Source organism: Mauremys reevesii, linkage group 2 (genome assembly GCF_016161935.1).
Source record: "Mauremys reevesii isolate NIE-2019 linkage group 2, ASM1616193v1, whole genome shotgun sequence".
Classification (NCBI taxonomy): domain Eukaryota; kingdom Metazoa; phylum Chordata; order Testudines; family Geoemydidae; genus Mauremys; species Mauremys reevesii.
Window position 1 is genome coordinate 221,702,968 of NC_052624.1, and position 20,520 is coordinate 221,723,487.

At 46.3% G+C, this 20,520-nt stretch overlaps 1 protein-coding gene across 3 annotated transcripts in view; it reads right to left on the bottom strand.

Annotated features, from left to right (window-relative positions):
* Positions 1-11,530, bottom strand: part of LOC120398148 (epidermal retinol dehydrogenase 2-like) — a 34,553-nt gene extending 23,023 nt beyond the window's left edge. The window contains exons 1-2 of one of the 3 annotated variants that reach the window (XM_039525237.1): positions 11,324-11,530; positions 8,733-9,090 (exon numbers count right to left, since the gene is read on the bottom strand). In XM_039525237.1, coding sequence (XP_039381171.1) covers positions 8,733-9,062 — 330 coding nt within the window. In that variant the 5' untranslated portion in view covers positions 9,063-9,090; positions 11,324-11,530. The remainder of the gene's footprint in view (positions 1-8,732; positions 9,091-11,323) is intronic. The other 2 variants (XM_039525238.1, XM_039525235.1) reach the window with 2 other exon arrangements.
* Positions 11,531-20,520: the final 8,990 nt, after the last annotated feature.

A 20,520-nucleotide genomic window follows, 5' to 3' on the forward strand; every position in this document is an offset into this window, starting at 1 on the left:
CTACAAGTCATACTGGAAGTACTGTGTCCATACCGAGTTGGGTAAAAGAGTGAGAGGAGCCCAACAGGAAAAATTAGGATGTTTGTTCACCAATAGCTTAGGTAACAAAATGGAGGAACTGGAGCTCCTGGTCCGGGAATTGAAACCGGATATCGTAGGAATAACAGAAACATGGTGGAACGGTAGCCATGACTGGAGTACAGGTATGGAAGGGTATGTGCTGTTTAGGAAAGACCGATGCAAAGGTAAAGGTGGGGGAGTAGCACTGTATATCAATAATGAGGTAAAATGTAATGAGATAACTAGCGCTGCAATGGACAATAGTCTGTTTGGGCAATGGTCACATTGGGGAAGAAAACTACCAGAGCCTCATCCAGGATAGTGATATCTAGCTTAGAGATGGATAGGGAGCTCTTTAATGTTTTTAAGGAGGTAAACACTAATAGGAACTGCTTGATCATGGGGACTTTAACTTCGGATATAGATTGGGAAACAAATGCTAGTAATAATAATAGGGCTCAGCTTTTCCTAGACGTGATAGCTAATGAATTCCTTCATCAAGTGGTTGCTGAACCGACGAGGGGATGCCATTTTAGATTTGATTTTGGTGAGTAACGAGGACCTTGTTGAGGACATTGTTGAGTGATCATGAGCTAATTCGTTTCCAAATAAATGGGAGGATAATCAATAGTGCATCTGAGACTAGGGTGTATGATTTCAAAAGGGCTAATTTTACTAAATTAAGGCGACTAGTTAGGAAGTGGACTGGGCTAACATATTTAGGGATCTAAGGGCAGATGTTGAAGTTGCAGGAGTTGTCAGAGGCATGTATCAGTGGAGATGGATCATTAAAACCAGCAAAAGTTTTTTTTAGCCATATATATAAGAAAACCAAGAAAGAAGAAGTGGGACCGCTTAAAACTTTAAATGGAGTGGAGATTAGCTTTAATGAGGCTAATGAAGGGCTAAGGAATAGTGATAGAGGACCGATGGGAATGAAGATATGGGGAGACATTACGGTAGCTGAGGTAGAAGCCAAACTGGGGATAATCTTCATCCTAGAATATATAATCTTTAATAAATCCTAAATTCGGGATTGTACCGACTGACTGGAGATTAGCTAATGTAGTTCCTATATTCAAGAAAATTATAGGCCTGTTAGTCTAACATCTGTAGTATGCAAAGTCATGGAAAAAATCTTAAAAGAGAGAATGGTTGGCAACTGGGATAGATTACAGCATGGATTTACGAAAGGTAGATAAACCAACTTGATCTCCTTCTTTGAGAGAGTAACAGATTTTTAGACAAGGGAAATGCGGTGGATCTCATATATCTGGATTTCAGTAATGAAGAATTACTGGTTAAATTGGAAAAGATGGAGATAGTGAAAATCCAGAGGTGGATAAGGAGCTGGTTAAAGGGAGACTGCAGAGGGTAGTATTGAAGGGGAACTGTCCGGTTGGAGGGTTACCAGTGGAGTTCCTCAAGGATTTTATTCAATCTATTTATTGCTGACCTGGGAACCAAGAGTAGGAGTGGGCTGATAAAGTTGATGACACCAAGTTGGGGGTATTGTCAATTCGAAGAGGATCGGGATATTCTCCAGGGAGATTTGGATGACCTTGTAAACTGGAGTATTAGTAACAGGATGAAATTCAATAGTGAGAAGTGTAAGGTTATGCATTTAGGGATGTCTAACAAGAACTTTAGTTATAAGCTGGGAGTTGGAAGTAACGGAGGAGGAGAAGGACCTAGGAGTCCTGGTTGATCGCAAGATGACTATGAGTAGGCAATGTGATGTGGTTGTTAAAAAGCTAATGCGGTCTTGGGTTGCATTAGGCGAGGTATTTCTAGTAGGGATAAGGAGGTGCTAGTCTGAGACCTCATTTGGAGTATTGTGTGCAGTTTTGGTCTCCCATGTTTAAGAAGGATGAATTCAAACTAGAACAGGTACAAAGAAGGGCCACTAGAATGATCCGAGGAATGGAAGGCCTTTTGTATGAAAGGAGACTTGAGGAAGGATGAGAGGAGATATGATTACACTCTTTAAATATATCAGAGGATAAATACCAGGGAAGGAGAAGAATTATTTCAGCTCAGTGCTAATGCGGATATAAACTGTCAGTCAGGAAATTCAGGCTTGAAATAGGTTCCTAACCATCAGGGAGTGCAATACTGGAACAGAAGGACCTCCACGACTTTAAGATTAAGCTAGATAAGTTTATGGAGGGGATGGTATGATAGGATAACGGGCTTAGTCAATAGGTCAATTATGTGCCTGGTATGATGTAACCTTTTCCAGAGGGTTTGGCTGGAGAGTCTTGCCCGCATGCTATGTGGCCTGCATCTTGCAGGAGGTCAGACTAGATGATCATAATGGTCCCTTCTGATCTTGAATTCTATGATTCTATGATTCTATGACTTAAAGACAGACACTGCGAGGCAAAGTTTGGAAATCATAAGAATCAAGGGTAAGGTTGAGAAGCCTTTACTTTTTGGGTCAGCAAGCCACCTGGGGGAAGACTGATGTTCCTGAATCCTCAAGGTCCAGCCCCCTTGGGGAGAAGAAGTCAAGACATCAATGAACAGGCCATGCCAGCCTTTGATCAATCTCTCTACACCTGAAGAAGGTTTGCTAGCAAGAAGTGCTGTGCCAGTATCATCATCGTCTGGTTCCTTGACTGCATACTCTATGAGAGACAGGATGAATGAGGTAGTATTTTTAAATGGACCAACTTCTGTTGGTGGAAGATGTTGCGTTGCATGCGGGCCGGATAAAGCACAACAACCAATATGATTGCAAGCAGAATCGTTTATTGAGTACAATGCATCATATTATATAGGCTTCTCCATATTAGCAAACGTCAGACACACCAACATTACATTGCTGCTGATTGGTTCTTTGTCTGATACACACACTTTTCACATGCATGGCCCTTTGCTTACTGGTTTCCCATTTCCCATGCAATTCATCTGATTATGGTCTTGTTTATCACCTTGAAACCGATCCCAGCCAGGCCACCTGGCGTCTGCCTCCTCCGGGCTAGCTCCCAACTTTCTCACAACAACTTTATCTAACCCCTCTATACTTGGTGTGCTGCTGCTGTAACTTTCCACCAAGGCAGCATAGGGATGATGTAACCCCACAGGAAGAGACAAGCTTTTGAGCTGCATAGAGATGTTCACCAGAAAAAGAGCTCTGTGCAGTTCAAAAGCTTGTCTTTTCCATCAACAGAAGTTGGTCCATTAAAAACATTACCTTACCCACCTTGTCTCTCTCATATCCTGGGACCAACATGGCTAGAACAACACTGAATACTCTATGAAAGTCCAGAAGACTACAAGGGTTTAAGAGATCACTACACCTTTGTTATCTTAAGTATCTTAGTTTTCCTTTTTTCCCGTTTTTGTCCTTTGCATTTATTAGCTGGTAGAGATCCCAGCTCTTTTTACATTTTCATTTGAGAGTGTGAAAATGTGGCTGTGTGCATGCACCTGTGTATAAATACCCAAAAAGTCTGAACAGAGAAGACACCAGAAAGTAAGTTCCTCAGGTCTAAATAGCCCTAAAAGTTGTCTCATAAAACCTCATTAAAATGTGTTCTGTGTTTAAATGTCCTGGCTTACACTGGCTTGAAATTGTATTCTGTAATTTCGGGTAAGCAAGTGTTCTCAAACTTCTGCTTATGAAGAGTGTTCTGTTAACGTCTGTACTATAATGTCTCTTTTAGGGCATGGAAGGAGGAAAGCATTAGCCACCCCATAGCAACAGAATTCTAAAAAGAAATCTTTACAATTGGCTTTGAGGATGTCGTTAAGACAGATAAAAAAATTGGTTTCAGTATTAAGATTCTAACAGGTACCAAGCTGTAAATTTGACTGAAGTTGGTAAAATTCTTTAGCTGGGATTTATAACCAAATACACGGCCACCTTCTTAAAAACTCTCTAGAATTTCTAAGGATTGATTATTTGTACTTAGTTAAATCTTTTAATTAATTGATTACTTCATTTTATTCCAATGATCTTCTTATTGTATGTGGAGCCACAATTGGCAAGCCAATTGGCAGCAGCCCTCATCAGTGAAGTGCAGAACCCTCAGACCATCATCAAATCCAGTCATCAGTGATGTGTGACGTTATCTGTCTTTAGCCACAGCCACATGTGGGATCCTCTCGTTGGCCTCAGGTGTGAAGGCTGGCTGCACATTGACCCAGGCTTATTCAAAATTGCTTCAGAAAGGCCCATGAGCAGAACGGCAAATCAAAGCCAGATACACACGCGGTCAAGTCAGTTATAAGAGACTGGTTTCTGATGTCAATGGCAGACCATTCTTCATTCCACACTGACATCAGAGAAAGTAGTGTCAAGTAGGCCCACAATGGGTGCCTCAACAATAAGCACACTCTTGGGCAGTGGAAGAGGTCTGTGTAAAGTGATAGGCTTGGGTTTGCCTGATCTTTGCACCAATTCTGTACGTAGCATCCTCACAATGGATGTGAGGAGTAGTGATGTTACTTAACACAGGAAGCTATGGTACTGGGGCTGGTCAAATTGTTCTTGTTATGATGTGCATAGTTGAGAGTAGTTGTGCATCAACCAACTTGATCTGAGAAGAATAGGGCTGACTGTGTTTCGTGGCATTTCTCTGTCTGAAAGGATGGATCCCGCACTGCTCCCTACTGTTGAGATCACTGTAATAAACACATTGCGGATGGTCATGCAGTATATCAGGAGCTCCCACTCTGAACAAAAATCAGAGTTGCCTGACCTGCTGTGTGCCATGGAAAGAAACAACACCAGATTACTTCTGGCATTCATGGAGCAGCTGAACATGGTGGACTGTTGCTTCTAGGCTCGGGAAACAAGCACTAAGTGGTTGGATCGCATCATTGGGATTGCACAGGTTTGAGACAACGAGTAGTGGCTGCAGAACTTTGGATGTGGAAAGCCACCTTCCAGGAACTGTATGAGGTGCTTGCCCCAGCACTGTGGTGCAAGGACTCCAAACTGAGAGCTGCCCCTCTCGGTAGAGAAGTGCATGAGAATCACTTTGTGAAAGCTGGCAACTCCAGACTACTACTGGTGGGTCATGAATCAGTTTGAAGTTGGAAAGTCGACCATTGGGGCTGTGTTAACGTAAGAGTGCAGGGCCATTAATTGTATCCGGCAACGGAAGACTGTGACTCTTGGCAATGTGCATGAAATAGTGGATGGCTTTGCGACAATGGGATTCCCTAACTGCGGAGGGGTGATAGATGGCACACACATTCCAATTCTGGCCCCAAACCATCTTGCGACAGAGTACATCAATATATAGGGGTACTTCTCTATGGTATTGCAGGCGCTTGTGGATCACCATGGGTGTTTCACTGACATCAACGCAGGGTGGTCCAAGAAGGTGCATGATGCACAAATCTTCAAGAATGCTGGCCTGTACAGAAAGCTCCAAGCAGGAACTTTTTTTCCAGACCAGAAGATTCCAGTGGGGGATGCTGAAAGGACATAGTGATCCTGGGAGACCCAGCAAACCCCTTACTTCCATGGCTCATGAAGCCTTACAGGGGAAAACTGGACAGCAGCAAGGAGTGCTTTAACAATAGGCTTAACAGGTGCAGAAGGACAGTGGAATGTGCCTTTGGCAGATTAAAAGTGCGCTAGCGCTGCCTTTATGGCAGGTTAGGTCTAAATGAGGAAAACATTTCAATGGGGTCATAGCAACCTGCTGTGTACTCCATAATAGTTGTGAGGTGAAGGGTGAAAAGTTCCTCCCAGGACCCAGAGGTGGATGGCCTTGCTGCTTAATTGAGCAGCCGGATACCAGGGCTACTAGAGGGGCACAACGGGGGGCTATTCAAATCAGGGAGGCTTTGGTGGCAACATTTTGATAATGAACACCAGTAATATGTCTTTCTAAACAGCACTCTGCCATGCTTTGTTAACTTGCTGCCTTGCATGAAAATTGTGATGATTCCTAACTGGGATTTGTAGTCAGCAAATGTTCAAACAGCCATTATGGATTATGACCAGTAGCAACCACATGTGTAGGAGACAAAGATAGATTGGCTATCTTTCAGAGAGTTTGTTTTTATGAAATACCAATTAACAACACATACAAAAGGATTGGTGGGAAGGGAGATAACAGTGCAGGGCAGCGTAGGCTCTCATAGCGGTGTGTAAGTCCAGCTGTCATTTTGGAAGCTGTCCGAAGGGGTAGAGTGAATGGGGTACTGAGACGTTCCAGAAAGTTGCAAAGGAGGAGTTTGGAAAGCAGTTCTGTATTGGCTGCAGGTGGGGCGAGCACACGTGTTCGACCTCAAGCTTGATTAGGAACTTCTCTGTTTGATCCTCCATGACTTTTATCATCCACTCCTGGCCCTTTACAGTGCGCTCCTCACTCTCCTTTCGGTCTTGCCTTTCTATTTTAAATTTTTCCTTCAGAGTCTCTCTCCACTCCCTGCGTTCTCTTTTTTTTGCCTCTGAGGATTGGCACACCTCTCGGAACATGTCCTCCTTGCTCTGCTTTGGTCACTTCCTTATCTGGCAGAGGGGCTCTGCTGGTGTACAGTGGGTTCCCCTGAAGTCCACATCTGAAGAAGCACAAGAAACAATACACAGAAGCATGATGATTAGTTCATGCCCAGCATTGAATCATTACAGTAAAATACACCTCTTAACATATGAATCACTATCTCATGTCCCTTGGCAAGCACACATCTTGACGAATACCCTAAAAATGGTGAGTTCGGCCCGGGTGGGAGTTGGGCATTCAAGATGGAGCACAGGGTCTAGCTGGTTTTTTTTAAGGGGATCAGTGCACGTGACTAGGGACAATATTGTAAATTCTGCATGAGTGCAACTTCAGACTCAGGCCCTATGCTGCTCGCCTGTGTGCCACTTTGGTCCCTCCACAAGTGATTGCCAAGGAAAAATTTCCTACAATGGGGGAAGGAACAAAGCAGCTCTGCCAAGGAATCTTCGGCAGGGGATTGTCAAGTGCCTCCAGGAAAGTTTCCTAGAGATCTCTCTGGAAGATTCCAATGAAATCCCTGTGTGCATTAACACACTGTTCCACCGCATTGCTTAGCTGCACAGGGGACTGTGGAGCACACTCAAACACAGCTAGTCTTGTATGTTGCTATCCTTTCACCCACTTCTAGATTATACAGAGCAAAGGACAGCTCGACCTCATATAACCGAGCAGCATCAACTCAAAAACATCACTTACCAGGGCTCTCCTCTCCTGCATCAGGCATGCCAGAGATGGACTGCTGGGACTGGCTAGATCCCTCTGGAGTGGAAAAGAGGTCCTGACTTGCCACGCCACTGGACGATCCTGACGTGTTCTCCACATTGTCCTCCAACTTGACCTCCTCATCCACAACTTCATCCTTGGGGTGGAGTCCAGTGTCCACTGCCTCCAGCTCATCCTGAGTATCCACATGGTTCCTGGTGGAGGTGGGGTTGCCACCAAGGATAGCATCCAGCTCTTTATAGAAGTGGCAGGTCTTTGGCACAGCATCAGAGTGATGGTTTGCCTCCCTTGCCTTCTAGTACACCTGCCTCAGCTCCTTTATCTTCACACAGCACTGCTGCATAGCCTTTATCCAACAAGCCATGAGAAATCTGACCACAGGTATCGAAGTTCCTACAGCTAGGTGGAGCTGGACTGCACAGCCTCCTCTTCCCACAGTGTCAGCAGAGCCAACAACTCAGGTGTGCTCCAAGCAGGAGAGTGTTTGCTGCATGGATCTGCAATGGTCAGCTGGGCACATGCAATGTGAGCTCTCCACACTAAGCAAACAGGAAGTGGAATTTCAAAAATTCCTGGGACTTTAAAGGGGGAGGGACAGAAGCCTGTGTACCTGGGTGCAGGGCAGCGGAGTTCAAACTGCTGACCAGAATGATCAGGATGGGCATTGTGGGACATCTCCTGGAGGCCATTTACAGTGACATAACCAAGCACGGTGTCTACATTGACACTTTGTCAATATAATTTTGCTGAAAAAAGTTCTATGCCTCTTGCTGAGGTAGTTTTATTTTGTTGGCCAAGCAGGAGAGTTCTGTTGGAACAAGGAACATTCCAGTGTGTACACCTCCACTGTTTTGTTGACGAAACCTGACTTTTGTTGACAAAATGGTGTTTACTTAAGATAGGGCAATAGAGCAGCAAAAGTTAAGTTTGTAGTGAGGTCCTGTGATGTCTTATTTTCCAGCTTACACTGAGTGAAGAATAAGTCCAAATTGTACATCAGGAAAACTAGGATGAGACCCTCCTGGTTGCTTTTTTGAAATGGTTATATCCCAAGGCATCCTTACTTAACTATAATTCACTGATAACATTGACAAATAGCAGAAAAACCTCTTTTCTGTGTTTTACTGTTTCTCAGTAACATTTGCAAATTTTGAGGCTCAGCAATGAACATATCAAGTCAACTACAACCATATGCTTTACCCTGGTCTTGATTTGAAGCAACTATTTTCCTTTAGAGGGAAAAAACTCACAGTATTTCAGTCTCCACAGTACATTAGATCAAACCCAATTATTTTATTACAAAAAACAGATTAAGCATTTATAAATACCTTCAATTTTTTTTGTTAAATTGCAATAACTGGATATAAGTGGTAAATCCCGTTACCAAACATTACTGCTTCTAAAACTAATTCTTTGAAAGAGATATATTTTAATTAGATACAGTATTATACTGGAAAGAAAAGCAATGTAAAATATTACCTGATCTGCCACTCTGTAGACTTCTTCCCTATTGCTGCAGTCACACTTGTAGGCATAAACTCCTTTGGCTCCATTTTCTTTGGCCAGTTTAATCGTCTCTTTGTTACCTTCTTCATCAATGTCCCAGAAAACCAGGGTAGCCCCAAGACGAGCAAAATTTAAGGCAATCTGCCTTCCAATCCCATTTGCAGCTCCTGTAATAAGCACTATTTCACCAGCAACATTCTTTTTACATGGAGGACAAATAAACAGAATGAAAGCCTCAAAGTAGTAATATCCTAATAAAATCAGGAATTTGAGAGTCTCCGAGATGCTGCTTAACTTGCACATGATTTTTCAGATATGAAGGATAATTTTTCTAATTAAAAAGATAAAACAAAAATGCTGCATTGAAACTTCAGAGATATTAGAGTTAAAAAAAAAGAATTAGCTTGTACCCTAAGGATCTAGTTAGTTAATAGGTCACAGTTCTTTTCTGCAAAAATGCATTTTATCGCTAGATATTTTTCTTGTCTTTTTCTAGGAAGTCATGGTACGGTACCAGTTGCTAAAGATTGCTTAGGCCAGAGGAGCAAGATCCCACAAGTCTCCTATTCACTTTGTTCCAACACTCCATTTTCCATTGGTTATAATGTCATTTAATTTTATATATATGTGTGTGTGGACTTTTGTATAGACACATTTTGTGTAATTGTTCACATTTCTGCCAAATAATAGATTGTTTAAACAAACTACTACAAAAACAGAGTGAAAGCCACCAGAACACTCAGATTGCAATAACCTCTGAAGATAGACTGCTAAAAAGTTTCCTTCTCCCAAGAAAAAATGTGCATCACAGTTTCAAAGCACAGGAGATAATGATTTGTCCAAACACTGCAAATTTTCCATTGATATTATTATTTGTATTTTCATAGTACCCAGGAGCCCTAGATTTAAAAAAAAAAAAATCACACCCAGTGTTTTATGTTATGGTAAGGTGCACCAATGCTCCTAAGCAGCATAGCATTACAATCTTACATTTTATTATGACATCACATCATTCTGTTTCCTTTATATTGTTCTCTGTTGTACATATCTATCGTGCCTTTAAATTGTAGGCTCTTAATTCTAGGGGCCTGTTATAAACTTGGCACATTTCACTTCTGAAGTTGCCGTGTGTAAACAGACAGTGCTATATAGTTAGTTTGTGATAAAACTATCTCAGATTTTTCTGGTTACTTTGAACAAATGGGTGAAATCTCACCCTTTCCAGCATCAGTCAAGACGTGATGGAAAATAATGTTTGCCAAATGGAGCAAAGCAATAATTTGGGAAATAATTTTTTTTCCCCATAGATGACAAGGCCAGAAAGGATCATCAGACTATCATGATCTTCCAATTTGACCTGCATAAGACAAGCCCTATTTTATCCAGCAATTACTGCATCCAGCAGATAATTTCTGTTTGAGTTATAGCATATGTTTTTTAAAAATATCCCATCAAGATGTAAAGACTTTAAGTGATAGAGAATCCACCAAGTCCCTAGATAAATTATTCCAATAATTAATTACCCTTACTGTGAAAACCTGTGCATTATTCTGAATGGGAATTATGAACTAAGAAAAAATTACTTGTCTCTGTCCTTTTTAATACAGTTAAAAATCTCAGTATAGCAAGTTGTGAGATACTGTTACATTATAAAAAGGAGTACTAACTATATTTTTTAAAACAATCAACAAGACCTAAGCAAGGACCACATATATAAGAAAAGTACAGTATTGATTCCCCCTTTTTTTAATCTGTTGCAGTGACCATTACATATGTACAAACGTTTTTGTGAATAATTTTCAACCCTCCAAGGTTTATACGGATTTTGTTTACAATGTTGTAATGACAGATAGAGGAGATATAACAAAAATAGTAGTCCAAAGCTAGATCTAAGGGGGACTGCCCGCTACTATGCCTGAGGCTAAAAACACTTTTCAGATTTTGCATTTCTAAGACCTGTACTTTATGGGGGTGGGAGGACGGAAGATCTCCCGTCTACAAGGCAGCGATACACGCGATTCTAAAGTACCACTGAAAGGTACAATGTGTTTGTTAGTTCTCTGCACACGTTTAATTGTCTTCTGACAGAATCGCAGCTGCTGTAGCTATTGTACTTCACAGAGCCTGCAGCCAATTCTCCTCCCAGCCCAGGAGATCCCACAAGCCACGCGTTTGCACCAACTGCATGCACAATTGTAAAGCACTAGAAACATCAAGTTTTCCTGCCCCCTCATTTCAGATCCGCTGCGGAGAACCCCCCACAACCCGCTCCTCCGCCCACGCCCCTCCGACAGACGGGAGAGGTTGGTTTCTACCCGCCCGCGTGTAGTCTCCCCTGCGGGAGCGCTCGCTCGCTCAGTGGCGGCGGCAGCCTCGGCGGGTGGCTCCCCCCTTGCCCTGCCCCCCGCGCGGCGCATGGCGCCGGAAAGCGACGCCCCGGGAAGCGCCGCGGCTGCGAGCTGGGGGAGAAGCCCGCGCCGAAGTGGCAGCGCAGCGCCACTGCCTGGCTCCGGGCGGCGGCCCGGCCCGGCCCCGCCCCGCCCGTAGCTCCGCTCCCCACTCACCGCGCCGGCAGCTCGGTCCAGTGTCAGGGCCCGCGCGCGCCAGCGGGGTAAATAGCTCCCCGGTCCCCGCCCCGCGCGGCTGCCCCGCCCGGGCCGCTGCCCGCCAGCAGCCCTGACTCAACGAGGCGCTTGGCCGGGGATTGCAGCCTGCAGTGGCCGGGGCCACCGAGGGGTCTGCGCCAGAGAGCAGGGGCGGGGGGTGCCTCGATGTGGGGCAGTTCCCAATGTGCCCCCTCCCCCCAACTATCCCCCGCAGCGGGGGTGGGGGTGTTATAAAGCCAGGCGGGAGGGGCAGTGGCCGCTTTGGGTGAGTCTGCACCGCAGTTTAAGCGCAGGGTTGTGGGATTTGAGTCAGCTGAGCTGTGTTAGGGAGCCCTGGGCTTAGGGTGACCAAAGGTCCCAATATTAGAGGCTTTGTTATATATAGGCAATTATTCCCCTTCCCCCCCCCCAAAAAAAAAAAGTGTCCCGATTTTTGGCACTTGATATCTGGTCACCCTACCTGGGCTTAAACATCTACCTTGTATTTTAACCCTATGTTAATACTTTTCTAACCCATGCTCACACCTAGGCTCTGATGGCCAAACTGAAGTGCCCAGATGTGAGTCAAAGTAACCATAGCCCAGTGTCCCTAGTGCCCCCCAGAATATGGCTGCTCTAGCCCTAGGACTGCAGTGCACCCTAGGAAAATTTTACTGCTTGCCATGTGTGTTACCAGGCAGTAGCTTGCTTTGCAAAAGGCTTGTTCAGTTCATTCCCAGTGCAAACCCAGGAGACTCTCTGAAAGTGTGCTTGTAGATCAGTGATCAGAAGAGACTGGGTTAATGCTGACCTGAGCTGGTGCTGTTTACAAACGGAGGCGGAGGGGAAGGTGCAAGGGGAAGGGTGGCCTCTGTTTTAAATAGAGTGAATTGAATGTTGTTGGGATAAAGAGGACTAAAGAAGTTGTCCCATGGAATTGTGGGATATTTCTGACTGACTTCTCAGGCCTCAGTCAGATGGGGCTGCATCTACACTGCAAAGCAATAGGGCTTGGACCCAGTGTCATGGCTTAACTCAAGCTCAGAGTCTCTAGCCCCAGGGGCGGTGAGTTGTATGTGCCCATGCTCCACCAATATGAGAGCACGGGGCCTGGCTCCACCAAAGTTCAGAGCCAGGTCTTCCCCCTGGTCTGGCCTGCTGTTCCTGGGCCATTTAAAAGGGCCTGGGCCCCCCCACCGCCACCTCGAGCAGCACAACGGGGCTAAGGTGGCTTCCTGCTCACCCACCTGCTCCGCTTCTGGAAGTGGCCGCACATTCCTGTGGCCCCTGGGAGGGAGGGGGTGTCTCTGTGCACTGCCCCTGCCCCGAGCTGCGGCCAATGGGAGCATTGCATTGGGGCAGTGGCGCGTGGAGACCTTTCCAGCCCCCTGCCTAGGAGCTGCTGCCAGAGGGGGGTGCGGGTCGTTTTCGGGAACTGCCTGAGGTAAGCGCTGTGCCCCGACCCTCTGCCCCAGCCCAGACCCCACACCCAAACTCCCTCCTAGAGCCCACCCCCTGCCTCAGCCCAGACCTTGCACCCAAACTCCCTCCCAGAGCCCATCCCCTGCACCCTCTCCTGCACCCCAACTGCCTGCCCCAGCGCAGAGCCTGTACCCAAACTTCCTCCCAGAGCCCAACCCTTCCCCCCTCCCACACCTAAACTCCCTCCCAGAGCCTTAGGCAGGTTGTGGCGGGGGGAAGACTTGGATCTGTTCTGGCCACCACCAAAAAGTATACAAACCTGCTACCCCTGTCCAACCCTGCAGGGTTCTGGGACCTTGGGTCCGAGTCCTGGGTTAGTGTAATTGCAGTGTAGACATGGGGGGTGGGGGCGGTTAGGCTTGAGCCTGGACTCAAGCATGGGCTTACGTTGCAGTGTAGACATACCATGAGGAGGCAGCTGTGTGCCTGGCAATTGTACCAGGTGGCTGCATAGTGCCTGAAAAGAGTAGCAATGAGAGGGTTCCTCAGCAAGGGGCCTTAGGGTCATCAGAGTCTTGCTGTCATTAGAAAGTTACAGCGGGCTGGACGGTGGCTCTGAGGAGTTGTATTAACCACCACTGTGCTAGCCCCAGCTTTGCACTTAAGGCAGACAGGGCCAAGGCATTGCCCCTGCCCTCATCCCACCCTCCACACTACTCTGCAAAGAGGTACCCTGGAGCAGAGGTGCAGAGTCCTCCTATGCTATCTTGCTGCATCAGGGTTCCCATGACATCTCATCTCACTGGGGTAGACGAAGCCTCCTGAATCAACGGGTGCACTCTACTAAACGGCTGAGGGGGCTCTGACCACCTGCCCTTAATCCCTTGATGGAGGGGAGGCCTTGGGGTGGGTGGAGTAGGGCTGGAGAACAAGTATACCTCACACTCGCTGTCCAGTAAGAGTTCCTGTTCTGTGGGTCTGGACCAGGCTGTCCTCTCGAGGTGCTGCGACCTGGTGCATGGGACTGCAGTGCCACTCACATGTGGCTCAGTGATGCTGGAGGGCCTTCTTGGCCAAACCCGAGTGGTGCTGCGACCCTGTGTGCCTGGTCCCAATGCTCAGAGAGGGGAGCCACGCCCAGCCCTGCAAGATAGGAGTCACTGCTGCAGGGTGTGTGGGTCACAGGCTTGCGCTCCTGACCATGTTATTGGCGGAGTATAGTTTTGTGGTGGGGCAGTGAGCAAACCTGGCATCCTTTGCCAGTTCACCCAGTTATTACTTTTCCGCATGTTATGCTTAATCCGATTACAAGGATGCAGTTCATTACATGGAGTGGCTGCCTGCAATAGGTTGTGAACCCTGAGTTTGCTTAATTTCCTCAGCATTTGTGATGACCTATGTCTTGCAGTTGCATTATATAACATTGGCTGGAGACCTTCTGTATCCTTTCAGACTGCGTCTGTCTGCTGGAGCTACAAGTGAATACTTTGGAGCCCTCTCTAATGCAGTGTGAGCTCTGGTGTACTGGTTACTGGCCTGTCCATCTTCTTGGTACATGATAGGAGGCCCGCCTTTTTGTAACAAGGCTGCCTACTGCCACAATGAGTGAGTACAGTGCACCTGCACATCACCCCAGCTCTGAGATCAAGTTGGAATATAGAGAATAGCCACTTGCAAATTTATTTATTTGTTGATTTGTATTACCACAGCACCTAGGGGCCCTAACCATGGATCAGGATGCCACCACATTAGGCCCTGTACAAACAGAACAAAAACATGGTTCCTGTTCCTAGGGGCCTACAATTTAAATATAAAACAAGAGACACAGATACAGACAGACTGGGGAGAATACGGAAACAGTGAGGCCAGTATGGTATTGGTCAGCATGACAGGCAGTGGTATCAGTACACCCACAGCTTAACCAGTGCCAATATTTTTTTAGGCATCACAGCAAAGGAGAGTTTTCAAGAGGGTTTTGAAGGAGTGTAATGAGTTAGTTTTGTGGATGTTTATGGGGAGCACCTCCCAAGCACGTGGGGCAGCGGAGAAAGTATGAAGATGTTGATTTGAAAATTTAACAAGCTGGCAGTGGAAGCTGGCAGCATGTGCTGATTGGAGGTGAGAATCGACAGTTTGGTAGCGAATGAGATGATAGGTAAGGTGGAGACTGTGAAGGGCCGTGAAAGTGAAAATAAGGAGTTTGTATTAGATGTGATAGAGAAGGAGGAGCCAATGGAGGGATTCAAAGGGAAGGTTGATATGGTCAAAGTGATGGGCAGGGGTGGCTCTAGGAATTTGGCCGCCCCAAACACGGCGGTATGCCGCAGGGCGCGCGCTGCTGGTCGCCGGTCCCGCAACTCCAGGGGACCTCTTGCAGACATGCCTGCGGAGGTTGCGCTGGTCCCGCGGCATGCCTGCGGGAAGTCCACCCGAGCCGCGGGACCAGCGAACCCTCCGCAGTCATGCCTGCGGGAGGTCCGCTGGTCCCGCGGCTCCGGTGGACCTCCCGCAGGCATGACTGCGAAAGGTCCACCAGAGCCGCCTGCCGCCCTGCTGGCAAAATGCCGCCCCAAATGCGGGCTTGGCACGCTGGGGTCTGGAGCCGGCCCTGGTGATGGGATAGGAAAATTATCTTTGCAGCAGCACTCTGAATGGATATGAGTGTGTGAGACTACATTTATTAAAGCTAGAGAGATCTGTAAAGTAACTATTGCGGTTGAACTTGCTAAACACAATAAAGGGTATGCTAATGGTTTTGCAACACTGAAAAATACATCTAAAGCAAAGCAACCAGCTTGCCATTGTTTCAGGTCTTTAAGGAGACACCCATAGCAGTCAAAAAAAACAGGAGTACTTGTGGCACCTTAAAGACTAACAAATTTATTTAAGCATGAGCTTTCGTGCTGACATAGCAGTCAGTTTTCCTTGCATCCTAATTAAAACTATTCCTTTTTGCTTAGTAATTATGTGAATGCTTCTATGACATTTAATTTAATTTAGCATTTTACATACCTTGCCCTAGCTAGCAGTTCTTTTAAAACTAGTTTAATTCACTTTAATTAGTATTTGTATGCAAGAAGATCAAACATATGGTGGATAGACCCACCTAAACTTCTCCAATTTTACTGTGTATAACATTAGTCACTTCTGTCCACACATGTGCTTCCTGCCTATTTACCTCATGATCATTTTAACAGCTTCCACGGTATAAATTAATGTTTACATCTTTTTGTGTTTATTTAAAGAGGTAAATAAGGTTATTTCAATCTATAGATCTCCATTTTTGAATAAAAGTGCTCTGGTCCCCTACACAGTCATGAGGAAGGGCCATAGAGGGAGTGGATTTTTAAAAAAAGTGCTAAAATTAAGTTGAATTCCATAATATGCCTTTTCTATGCAGTATCATTGGATATTTTTCATTTCAAAGATTTAAATATTTAAATCAAATGGGTTTTGATGTAATTGAAGTTTGAAAATGTAAAGGCAAATTCTGCTCTGTAAGCATTGATAGCATATTTGCATAGGGGGTATTTAATGAGATTTACAAATAACCACTCTGTGTTCCACTACGTCTGCTTATTGTGGCAGAAGGCAGGCATGTCTTTTCTATTCTATTCAGGTTCTTATCCTTTGCTCATCACCATAGCATCTCAGCACCTTCCAGTGGTGCATTAAGCGATGTTATTGCACATTTATCACATGTTGTGTCATTTCTCATTCTCTCCACAAAGAGTGAAGTGTGTGCAGTGGAGATTTAATTTAGTGTAAATATTGCTGTGTATTTATGTAAGAGAAGGCAAGGTCAAAGAAATGCACCTTACATTTGGAGTGGAAAGTGGTGAGGTTTGTGATGGTCTTAATTCCTGGGGGAGTTCATTCCACAGTCTTGGATTATCCCTGGAGAAAGTTCTGTCTCCCACGCAGCCAAGCTTTGCTCTTACTGTTGAGAGTTCTGTTGTACCAGAGGAGCATAGCTGTTGACCATGGTTTTTGTCCTGGTCTTCAGACGTTCTTTTAGATATCCTGGGCCCAAGCCATGGAAAGACCTTGAACTTGAGATTCAATATTCTATAGAAAGCCAGGGTAGGGAGCAGAGGACAGGTTTGATATGTTTTCAGTAGCCTGTGTTGCTGAAGAGACACACTGCAGCATCCTGAACTAGTTGGAGTTTCTTAAGGGCTGAAGGCTTCATGCGCAGGTGATCCAGCCGAGAGGTGACTAAGCATAAATAACTGAGTTTTCTAGCAAAGTGGAGATGGCAGAAAGCATCATAGGAGCTCAATGTCAGTGAGTAATCCAGGAGTGCTCCTAGACTATAGACTGAGTGGACCATTTGAGGCTGTGTATAATCAATAGAGACGTCACTGTGGCTGAAAGCTCTTCAAAGTACTTTCTTCTGCCCACCAGCATCACCTCTGTGTTGCCTGGGTTCAGCTTAAGTCAGCTGTTCTTCATACAAGAGCTGATCTCAACTGAGCCTTGGGCCAGGTTGGTGGTAGTGATGTGATTGTACGTGATGAAAGACAGGTAGAGCAGTGTATCATCTGCATATTGCTGGCACTTGAGTCCACATCATCTGGCCAGATCACCTGGTGATTGCATGTAGGTATTGAAAAAGATTGGAGAGAGAATTTATCATCATGTGATTCCACAAGCAAGGGATCTAATGGAGGAAATGCAGTTTCCCATCACCATATGTTGCATCCCTCCAGGAAGGACTCAAACCATTTTAGCACATTATCTTGGACCTCTGCCATCTCTCTCAAGTGAGCAGCAGACTCTCATGATCAACAGTGTCAAATGTTGCAGACAGGTCCAGGAGGATGAGTGGATGAAAGTCAGTCCCCATTCAACTATCTCACGGTGGGAATCCAAAAAAAATCAGGGCACCCAAATTCGCTTGTTACGCTTGAAAATCTGGGTTAATGGATATTTGACAATGTAAATGCTGTGGTGCAGCAGCAGGAGCCAGTGCAATGTTTAGGTAGAAGGAAACACAGGACATGGCACAAACACATGAGAAAATTAATGCTAGCATGGTACCTTGCAGGAAAGAAAATCATCCGTAAGCACCATGTTCCCTATCCAATGGACTACAGAATCGTATTCTCTCTCGCTGTGGCCTAATGGCTATTTAAGTATTTATCCATAGTGAAACAGTCATTTTTAGGGAGGAAGATAGAGAATGACTTTGTAGTCTAGTGGTTTGGGCACCTATCTGGGAGCTGGGAGACCCAGGGTCTAGTTCCCCTGCTCTAATCACTCATTATTTATCTAGAGTGCAACAGCTTCAACAAGTGAGACTGAGGGAGCCTGCACAACAGAATATCCGATAGCTCAGTGGCTAGAGCATGCTCGTGGGAGGTCCCTGTTTAAATCCTTTCTCCTGCTTCTGGCAGAGAGGGGGGAATTGAATGTGGGTCTCTGTAACAGGAAGATCTGCCCCTTTAATAGCTTGAGGGGTGGGGAAGAGGGAGCAGTCAGAGAGAATTGTAGCAGGCAGGTACTGGGAGTTAGGTGACCCAGCTGATCATCATCATATGATTGTCCAGCTGAGAGTGTGAGCCAATGTAAAGGGGGAAAATCAGGAGAGAGGAGTGGTAATTATAGCAGGAGGCTGCAGGCAGGCTGGCCCTCCCTGTGGAGCCCACTGCAAGGTCAGAGAGGGCCCTACCCAGTAGATATCAGAGGACCCCAATCTGAACTGCTAACCAGACTGTTGTTTGCACAGAAAGTAACACACTTTGCTTTTCTTGTTTGTAGAGGCAATAAGCACAACCCTGAAGAAAGGGACTAACCTGGGTGTGGCTGATTGTCTATTCCCAGCTGGTGACTAGAACCACCAGTGTATAGACTCCCACGTTCCAGGTGAGTGCTGTAACCACTAGACTAAAAATTATAAGGTTGACATCACCACGACCACCTCCTCCCATTTTGTGTGGTGTACCTAACTCAGTCCCACATGATGTGCCTTAGGTACTGTGACAGAGCTTCCTCTCCATCTCAGTGGGTCCCTTGGTTCTGTTTAGCAGCGGCTGGGGTATTCCTCTTTTCCCTCAGAATTTTCCTCACACCGCTGGGTTTACTGTCCACACCCTGTTGGAGCAGGGTTCCTCTTGACTTCCCTGACAGGGGAGTCTCTCAGTCTCTGGTAGCCCCTCTGGGTATGGTGGCAACAGACCAGACACTCGGTTCAGTCTTTCTCCTCTGGCAGGGTCTCTTCCATCAGACATCCAGGGCACGGAAGGGCCATCCGCCCCGTTGGGCAGGGATTTTCCTGACCTTTAACTCTGTACCTGCATTGTTTTTCCCCTAATGCTGGTCAGTGTCTGCACTGCCCAGCTCTCCAGTAGCTCTCCTTACTCCCTCAGCTCTTATTGCATGCCCCTATCCGGCTGGAGGGGAGGCTTTTAACAGGTTCTGGCAGGCCCTTGATTGGCCCCAGGTGTCCTAATTAACCCTCGGTCCTCTTTGCCCAGGTCGCTCCATCCCTTTGTGGCCCCTGACTAGTCGTTGGATCCCCTCTTCTCCCACCTAGACCTTCCTGGGTGGTCGGTCATCCGAACTCCCACGATCGGGGCTGATCGTGTAATTTGGAGTGAATCTTCCCTGGGTGGTTGGGAAAGTTCCCTGGCCATCATCCGTCTCTTCACCAGAGTGACCTCCTCGTCATAGGAGGAAGGGTCGTTCTAGTCTACCCATTTGCGGAGGTCTGGTGGCAGTCCCCTCATGTACTGGTCAAATGACCAGAATTTCCAGAGTTTCCTCTGGACTATGGGCCTCGGGTCGCAGCCACTTCCACGTGAGGTGGGTGAGGTTGAATAGTTGGGACCAGGGAGGCTTGCTCTGTTGGTATATCCACTCATGATACTTCTGGGCCTGCACCGCTGCCATCACCCCCGATTGGCCCAGGATCTCTGCTTTCAACTGGGGGTAGTTGGCCGCAACTTCTGCAGGCATGTCATGGTAAGCCTTCTTGGGCTCCCCACACAAAAAGGGGGCAAGGATGCTAGCCCACTGGTCCTGGGGCCAGGCCTCATGCAGTGTGTTCCTGTCAAAAGAGGTATGCCTCTACATCGTCTTCCACAGTCATCTTTGGTAGATAACTGGTGGCCCTCAGGGCTCGCATCCCATTGGGCCCATGGGCTAGGGTGGTCAGGGCTTTCAGCTGGGCCATCACCTCTTGCAGGAGGTCTCTTGCAGGTGACTCAGTCCTGGGTCACCTGACTCATCAGTAATTGGTTCGTCTTGTGCTACAACCACATCGATTCCTGCTGGGATGTCATCTGGGCCTGGGTGGCCTCCTGCTGGGCCACTGTGAACTGTACTTGTGCCCTCACCACGTCATCCATTGTGGTGAGGACAAGAAAATCCCCCTCTCCCCCAATTCACTGTATAAGGATCCTAGCTGCCTAACTTGGCTTTGTGGATTGCAGTATTGTTCCTGTGACTTACTAGAAACACTTAGCATCACAGCACCTAAGAGTCTTTGTGGATTCCACCCTTATTTTTTGGCCTCCTGAAAATTGCACCCAGCATCTTTTAGACTTGGCATGAATGGAGAATCTTGGTTGATTTTCGGGAGGGGAGAGTTAAAAATGGGGGGCAGGGTCTGGAATTTCTTCCTTGGAAAATTTTGAAATACCTTAGTAAATCCTTGCATTTTGCAAGATGAAAACATTTCAAAAGACAGACTTTGCATGTGTGGAGGCATGGGGTGGGAAAACACGACAGTGACTGTGCATTTCCTGGTT